This window comes from Nipponia nippon, unplaced genomic scaffold, assembly GCF_047370975.1.
Source record: "Nipponia nippon isolate SJK-2023a ecotype South Korea unplaced genomic scaffold, ASM4737097v1 scaffold_7, whole genome shotgun sequence".
NCBI classification, from domain to species: Eukaryota; Metazoa; Chordata; class Aves; order Pelecaniformes; family Threskiornithidae; genus Nipponia; species Nipponia nippon.
In genome coordinates this window covers 28,116,302-28,125,344 of record NW_028262391.1, presented here as the reverse complement: position 1 = coordinate 28,125,344, position 9,043 = coordinate 28,116,302, and the positions used below count along the sequence as shown (strand labels likewise).

At 44.3% G+C, this 9,043-nt stretch overlaps 1 protein-coding gene across 1 annotated transcript in view; it reads left to right on the top strand.

Moving 5' to 3' along the window:
* The first annotated feature begins 222 nt into the window (after positions 1 to 222).
* EHHADH (enoyl-CoA hydratase and 3-hydroxyacyl CoA dehydrogenase) overlaps positions 223 to 9,043 on the top strand; it is a 28,419-nt gene continuing 19,598 nt past the window's right edge. Inside the window, exons 1-2 of the mRNA XM_087739996.1 lie at positions 223 to 367; positions 8,394 to 8,497. Of these exons, the coding sequence (XP_087596122.1) occupies positions 294 to 367; positions 8,394 to 8,497 (178 nt within the window). The 5' untranslated portion in view covers positions 223 to 293. The remainder of the gene's footprint in view (positions 368 to 8,393; positions 8,498 to 9,043) is intronic.

The window sequence follows — 9,043 nt, the reverse complement described above, 5'->3', positions numbered from 1 at the left end:
CCTTTCCAAACAGGGGTTACCGGTGGCACAGCTGCAGGGAACTGAGAGGGCTAGGGGTAAAATAACGCCCGAGGAGATGGAGGGTAACGTCGCTTGACGGGGAGCGCACGTTAAATCCCAGGCAGAGCCACCGCGTCCCTGCAGGCCGGGGCAGCCAAGGCCGCGGGGCCGGGGACAGTACCCGCGGTGCGGGCGTCCCGCCCCGGCGGGGACGGCCGGGCTCCGGGCGGGGCGCCGCGGAGGCCGGGCCGGGCCGGGTGCCTGGGCGGCGGGGAGAGCGGCGGGCGCTGGGCATGGCGCAGTACGCGAGGGGCGCTGCCGCCGTGGCCGTCATCCGGCTCCGCAACCCGCCGGTCAACGCGCTGAGGTAACGGCGGGCGCGGCCGGGTCCCCCCCGCGGCCCGGGTCCCCCCGCCCGCCCGCCATTTTCTGTGGCGGTCGCCCCTTCCCGGCCCCGCCGCCCCTCAGGGGGAGCGCCGAGCCGGGGCTCGGGGAGGTGCAGCGGCGGGCGGCTCGGTCCCTGGCGCTTGCCTTCCCTTGACGAGCGGGATTCTCTGATTTCCCTCCTTTTCGCCTCATTTTCCCCTCCTTGCCCGTGTGAGGCCCCTGCCGAGGGACCTGTCCAAATGCCGCTCGGGTACCTGCCCCAGCCTTTGCAAAAAACGTGCTGATTTTTTCCATGACTTTATGCTCTTTATGGTAATTTCTAGTGGTTTTTTTCTCAGGAGAGGTGTCAGGCTCATCAATCTGTACTTTCTGTCATCTCCTCTGCAAGCTGTTTAAAAACTTAACGTCTTTCTTGTCACCTTCCAGTCCTTAAGCATCAAGATGATGCTTCCAGCAAGAAATTGCACAGCAGCCTTAGCAGTTCAGCCATTTCACCCTGGAGTTCCTTCAGAGCTTGTAGGTGAAAACCAGCTTTTCCTCTCGGATTTGCTGCTGGTGTAGTTGCCAGCCCCTCGCAGTGCATGCACAGCAAGTCCCTGTGCTATCCAAGCGAGCGCAGGGGTTAGGGCAAAGGGCTTTGTAGATAGCAGATGTGGTTCAACAAGAGGAGCTGGCACTGGGATTAAACCACAGTCAGGGCTGTCAGAAGCAAAGGCAGTTCATTTGCTTTTTAAAAATGAGTAAGGAATTGACCTCTAAATACTGATCTTGGACAAGAAAGGCCCCAGGCGATCTCAAACACGAACCAGTGAAAAACAAAGTCAAACATCAATCTGTAGGAGCCCCTGAAATTTTAGTTTTCCATGTGTTTTGAAAAGCACGTACGTGCTTTTTGGCTTTACGTAATTGGTTATAAGGTGTGTATTTTAGTTCATTTAGTTCTGAGTACCGCATAGGCTCTTTTTAAGCAGTTGTAGTTGAGCTGTTCTGTAACAGTGACCATAGTGTCTATTCAGTATATATTCACAAACCAAAAAAATCCACTGCAGTTATGCTCAACTTCTAAACCAGAAAGTTTGTTAAAAAGAAGCTGAAAGAGACGAGTAGGAGCATGAATAGGAAATACAACCTGCTGCTCTTCTGCAGTAACTGGCAATGCTCACTCTTGTGTTGCAACATGTTTAAAAGTGGAGTAAGATAATTTTCACATGCCCGGATAATTATAATGAGAAAACAAACTTGGAGTGACTTGATGAGATTAGCTGAACAAGACATGTAGGATTCCCAGAACTGCAGGGTACAAGACACCCCTTGGACCTCCTGTGCCCAAGACCAGCCTAAGAAAACTTCCAGGCTATGCCTACAGTAAAGTTTCCATTCTTACCATGAAAAGTACAAAATACAGAGGTAAAGATAGGTGCTTAAGGAACCTTAACTTTGTCTCTTTTGAGAAGTGAGGCACTGGAACAGGTTGCCCAGAGGAGCTGTGGCTGCCCCATCCCTGGAAGGGTTCAAGGCCAGGCTGGATGGGGCTTTGAGCAACCTGGTCTAGTGGAAGGTGTCCCTGCCCATGGCAGAGGGGTTGGAACTAGATGAACTTTAAGGTCCCTTCCAACCCAAACCATTCTATGATTCTATAAGTCCTTGATAAAACCCAAAGTTGCTTTCAAACAGCAATTGCATGCACCTGCACAACAGCCTCTTCAGGACAGACCCATGCGTCTACTCCCCTTTACACCCCACAGTGCCCTTGCAGGGTGCAGTTCTGACGCTGTCAGCCAAGAGTGACGGATGGTGTGATTGTGGTCCTGTTCCCCAGCCCTGAGAGGGAGAAGGAAGACCCTGGCAGAATGCGTTAGATCCGTTAAAAGGCATTTTCCATTGAGTGCTGTATCTTCACTCCCCGCACACCTGTACTGTGCTGCCCACACTCTTTTATCCGCTGACAACCCCACAGCATGAAGGCTTCTGGGAGACCCGAGTACTTACTTCACTCGTGTAGGGTCATTCCCTCATGATGAGCTCCGTAGCACCACAGCACAACCTAAGATAGGGCTGCTGTGATCCTGGCCATGGTTCCTCACAGCATCTGCTCTGCTAGCGTTGGTGCTCCTGTGACTGGCAGCAAGCCAGCTCGGGGTGCAAATGTGACTAAACACCAGCCAGTTGGTCTGGGTTGGTTTTTCAGCTAGCCTAGCTCTCTGCATCCCAGCACTGCTGCCACAAGGGACAGAGTAGGGGTACGTGGGGAAGGATGGAAACCTGCACAGCATGGATTTAAATCAGTTACGCTGCTGTGAAACTTCAGCTTGAGACATGCCTGTGGTCTTTGATCGCATGTCAGGGTAATACCTGTTTTAGTAGGGATCAATAATTATCTCATACTTGCCATCGGGTAATTTTCAGCTGAGACAAGGCTATAGCTAGGAAAGGTAGAGCACACTCTGATCCTTGTGTGTTCCTTCTGCTTCTGCATATTTTATGTACTGGACCATAGGGAAGCAGGTTTGTGATTGCTGTTGGAAATGTTTGACTACATAGGTGATAGCAGGCAGTGAAAGTTGCAGAGAGGAGCCATCTCCTGTGATCCTGAAAATTTAATTTCACAGCAGGAACAGATGCTTTTTAAAAGGCTGGTGGGTTTTTTCCTGCTCTGCTCCAGCCTCACCCCTCTCTCCCCGTTATATGTGGCACTCAGTGCCGTTATCCCAGCTCCCACACCATCGCCCTGGCCATTAGCACTTTAGAAGCCACTGGTGGGTAGGAATTTGCTTTCTCCTGTCTGACACCATGCGCTGCTGTGCAAGTACCTCTTGGGCAGTGCTTTCCTGAGGAATGTATGCTGACTTGTGAGTCTGGCAGCAAATTTGGCTCCCACACACAGACTCCCCTTCAAGCCAATCTTTCTCCCCAGCAGCAGAGGTGGCACATGCCAAATTTGATTTGTTTGGGGTTTTTTCCTGGTTTGCAGAAGTTTAGTATTCAGAGATCTGGATTTATGAGACCATGGCATAGAGAGAAGGGATTTAGATATGCAAAAAACTGGGAAGTTTTGGGGAACAGACAGACAAGACTTGAAAGAGAGAAGACCAGCCACACCTTATTAGCAGAGGCAGACTGCTGGCACTGAAAAATAAGAAGTATGTGGAAGAGTATTTCAACTTGGAATTGGAAAAGGCTCTCCCTGGCTGCCAGGATTGTCCTTCTGACCTCCGATCAGCATAATGATCAGAAAATGTAAAGGAGATTAGAGAAGCTGCAACTTCGGATAGGTAGCAATGACAGGAGAGTGTGATTACCTGTGTTGGACTGGATCAGCACCTCATCAGGATGAGACGTAGAGAGAAAATTCCAGGATGCAATAAGTGTCTGCTTCCTAAAACAACTATTCTAAAACCCCACAAAAAGGATGGCATTCTGCATTTGGCCTTAATTTATGTGCATGACTCCATTCAAGCTGTACTAGCTGCTGTGTGACAGCAACTACTACACAGCTGGATCTGACACTGAGGCAAGAGAAAGCAGACCAGGTAAATCCAGCACGAGAGTACTCAATTTCAAGAAGGGAATTGTGTAAACACCCAGCAGTTAGTTCAAACAAAAACACTGCAAGAAGCTATCCAAAAGACAAGAAGCCTGCAAAAGGGTGGAGGCTGGATTGTTGTTGTTTGGGTTTAGGATTTTTGGTTTTTTAAGTTTATTAGAAGCCCAGGTAAACTGTTCAGCCAGCAAGTGATCTGTAAAAGCCCTGCATGGCTTGATGAGAAAGCTAAGAAGACAAAGGGAAAAGTTTGATTTTTTTTTCAAGAAGTGGAAAGCTTACTCAAGTGAGGAGAACAAGAAAGCCCATAAAACATGACAGGAGAGATGTAAACTGGAAATTAAGACTAAAAGGATATAAAGAGTGGATCAAGGCATGCTAAAAAATAATAGCAAAAAGTTCTTTAAATAAAAAATGTAATCCAGGACAAGCTTACAGGATGCAGAGCTCAAAACTGGCTGTTACAGCTCAGGGGAGGGATCCTTACCTTTGACAGTTCTGTGAAATGATCAGCTCAATGTGCTGGGGCAGCCCAAAAAGCCCACAAAATATTGGGTACCATCAGGATATATGTTGAGAACAGAGCAGAGGGCATCCTTTTTCTGCAATATAAAACAGCTTAATTGTTGGGTGTAGTTATGGATTTTGTGTTTGCAGAAGAATATAGGGACGATGCAGAAAGGGACAACTGAAATAATCGAAGGGATAGTGCACTGCATTAAGAAAGCAGAATGAAAAAGCTGAATGTCATCAGTTTGGAGAGGAAAAGGCTGTGGGAGAATGAGGTCAAGGTTTACAGAATCATAAAGTAAATAAATTAAAGGCATAACCCTTTACCAAATCCTGCAACAGCTGAAGTAGAGGCATTTGGCTAAACTAGTAGGAGACTCTTTTATGACAGTTAATACAGACCTTGCTGCCATAGGAGCCTGTGGAGGCAGATGGATCAGCAGAATCAGAAAGGGATTAGGCAAATTCATGGACAGCAGTGTATAAGGGATGCTAAAAAGAACGTGTGTAGACGTACATAGCAACATCCCCAATGCGGTGATTGTAGATGTGGGGGGAAGTACAAGGGGAAAGGACCACACTTGCATGTTTTCCATAAACAGCATTTTCTACTGTTGGATTTGAGTCTCACTTCTTTAAAGGTGACTAAGTAAATTTTCAGGATAACCTTAATTTTTTTTCTTTTTAATGAAAGAAGTTCACATTCACACACCCAAGCTAAAATCTGAAATTATTAAGGTAAATAATAAAACCTTGTTAAAAATCCAGCACATCATCACTGCAATGAGTTTTATGCAAAATAATAATAACAACCTGGAGTGGTCACCTATAAGAATATTCTCTTACCCTGGTGTGCACATGTTCTTTAGCAGCACCTGCAGCGTGTTTCTGAAACCCGTAACACTGAATCATCTTGGCAGAATCACTTTTCCTGCAGTCAAAATAGTATACATGGTGGAGCTGACTACATAGCATGGGATTAAGCATTGATTGGAATGCATGGAGTGAATTTTTGCATTGTTACTCTTAAATGAATGACACTGTCACAGTAATGAAATACTTATGCAAATGGTGACTTTTTGTTTCTTTAATACTCTAGCTGTTTGAAGTTGTGATACTCTTGAGTATTTTTATAGTTTTACTGTCATACGTTTTACTACAATGCTTTCATTGAAAATTACATCTTTTAGTACCAGTTATAACGTGTGAGTTATAAAGCAATGCAGCCTTTGTGTTGGACGGTAACATATCCTGAGGCAAACATATTGCTCCATCTTAGGAGAACAAGAAACTGCAGAAAGTCTGATGTTTCTTCCTTTTTTTCCCACAAAAAAAATTCCCACTGGGAAAAAGTTGTATGGAGGGAGAAGAAATATTTATGCAAATACAGGGTCAAGTTACTCTCTGGCAAAAATAGTTCTGTTGGGTTAATACAGGTCACGTAGGTATTGAACTGTTATTTTGTGGCAGCCTTGATGACTAATTTTTCTTCTGGTAGGAGTATGTTGTTGTAAGTGCTAAGGGCTTGTAACTAATTTCCTACATAAAATCCTGAACCTTTGCATTTAATGCAGACAAACCTTTTGTATGGGCCTTTTGCACCTGCTGATCACATGCCTGCAACAGACACAGAAATGCTTTGGCTGCTTCTTGTCTGTTCCCGAGAGAACTGCGCCATTTTTCTGTGCAATATTTTCAAATCGGTAATTTAACATTTGTTCGGAATACTGGTACATATTTTCTCCCCCTCTTTGCACCATGGTTTGTGAAGTGTAATGACATTTCATAATGGTTTTCCCTTTAACCTTCCAGCTGCTAGGTGAATTTGGTATTTCCATGGCTTGGCTCTCCACTGATGCAAAAACAGGCCTCTAAGAGCAGCGAGCATTGGGTACACCCTGTGAGTCCTCCTCAAATAGCAGCAGCCACAGCACTTTATATTTCAAAGGGACTGAGATAAAAACCAAAATTTTAATATGTATTTTTCCGCACAGAATATGAAACCATTTATTAAAATTGGAAAGGCTTTCATATTCTGCTACATGGAACTATATGCACTGGAAGGACCTTTGCAGAGTCACCTAATAGTTTTTCTTTGTCATTGCCAAATTATTCTCATTTTAAGTTTCGGCTTTCAGAACCATTACTAATGTCAGACTTCAGAGTTGTCTTTGATGTCTGTAAGTGGCAATTGGTACATAACTGGCTGTTCTCTCTCCAAAAATAACACTTCTCTCAGTCTCTCGTGGTCAGGTCTCAGGGCTCCCAGTGATCCTTCTGTGTAGCATGGCCTTATCCAGGCAGCAGCTGATCCTGGAGACCCCCCTAGGCAGCGCCCCAACTCTCTGCTCAGCCAACAGCCCTGATTAATAGACTTTGCTAATAGCTTCTCTTAATTCTTTATTTTGAAGGAGGAATATGCAGAGGTTGGCTGGCAGGACTTCACACAGCTGGCTTACAGAAAACTTCTTGGGCTCCCCAGGTTTCCCTTTTCAGTCTATGGATTTCCATGTCAATGCTGCAGGCCGCTGTCTTACGTAAACAATGTGATCACCCACCCTGAACACACCTAGAAACATTACACAACTACAGTGATATATTTTTCATCTACTTTATGACAAGCTTCCTGTTTAAGTGAAATGCCCTCAAATATATTGAAAAACATGCACAAACTGAGTGTGCATCAGGCCTTTCTATCAGTTCCTTTTAATTCACGCTCCTCCTCTCAACTGGGCATCAACAGAGCTCTGCTCTCTTTTCATCAGGCACCAAGCTTACACGTGAAACTGAGCTTACAGTTTGGAGAAGGTCTAGGAACAGAAGGTGTATTTATAAAGGACTGGGCAAGTATGTATGATACTTCTTTGAGTATTCCTCCAGCCTCCAACCACTTGTGGCTCAGATTTTCTGAATCAGAGGCATATCTACATATGCAGTATGTATACACACATGCACACAGAAAAGTCTCACAAACTATATATACACTTATATACTTACAAGTGTGTGTATATGAATATATTTTAGTATCTAAATTATATATACACAATTTGTGTGAATGGTTCTGTAAATAAAGTGTTAGGTGTTAATGCTTCTATTTTTACCTACCATCTTCTTTATTGTCACTGTCTTCTAAAACAGACTATACTTTCCATGTCCATCCATACACACACACACACAGATATATATATAATTAGCTTCTAAGCTTCAAATGCCAAGTGAGCATACAGTCAGGCCAGATTTTTTTAAATATCTGATTTGTAAAAATACTATTTATACTTTTACTGTTCCATTTTGAAGTTCCTCGTTAATTCTTTGCTGGCCACATTTACTGCTTGTGTCTGTGGAAATATGTTAAGATAAGACAAAAAAAGAAATTCTACTTAGGTTTTTAGGCCCAAATTCACTTTGACAGGATCCCACACAAGTTTAAGTCTGGATCTATATACAGATCTTCACAAGGTGAAAGCATTATAAATGTCAGCCCAGCACCAACTCTGTGTCAGGTCTTTGAAAGATAGCGTTTTACCCCTGGAGCTCATTTCCCTTTTTGAAAAGTTCTTCGATTGTCAGTGGTCTAGCATTAATTACTTTTAAATTATGCTAAACTGTTTTCCTAAAAATCTGAATGTTTAATTCATAAAGGCATTTTCAAAAGAGCATTTCTCTATGCTGCTTGCTTTGGAAACAGCAATGGCATAGCCACGAGAAGACTCTCCAGCAAGTGATTGACAGGTCAGTAGTCATAAGCTTGTTGGGTTTTGGCACTTGCTCTTGAAGTGAGAGGGAAACTAATGAAAGGATTCACCCGGAGAGGCTGTGGTGGAAGACAAGCTAGAGAAGAGACATGCTTGGATGTACTGCTTTTTTTCACTGGGATGCTTGCCGTTTATAACACAGACCTCTTGGAAAGGTAACGTAGTTGATTGTTACTCACTGAATCTCTAATTTATTTCAGCTTGACAGTTCTCCAGGCATTAGAGGATGCACTGAAGAGAGCAGATGCAGATCCTTCAGTGAAAGCTGTTATGATTTGTGGTGAAAATGGGAAATTCAGTGCAGGTAAGACATTTATCATCAAACAGCCCAAGAAAAAGAGGAAACACTCTACACCCACCATGTCTGAAGATTCTCTGCCTTGTAACATTGCTGATAAAAGTCCTGATTTGGCTGAAAATGGCCCCAAGACAGTGGGCTTTTTCTGTTCTGCTGTGCCACAATTGACATGGCACACATGACAAGTTGGACTGTCCAGGACAGAAATAAGTTGGTATGTTCATGGTGCAGTGGGAGACAGCTTCTCATCTCCCTGATATACAAAGCAAGCCATGTAAAGTAAGAAGGCATCGGTATAAAATCTTTGGACCACTAACTGGTCCAGTGTATGGAACGTACCTGGGGCGGGGCAGTGGTGAATAACATACCTTCTCCAGTTGTAGAAACCTGGGAAGCTAGGGAATTTCTGTGGAGCTCTACATTGCTTGTTAGTAGTAACTTGTGCTTAACTATTCCAGACTCAACTTTTTTGTTTTGTTTTGTTTAACCAAGCATGTCTGCAATTTTCTGTAGTAACTGCATGATTACTACAGTTACATATTTTTGTACTGC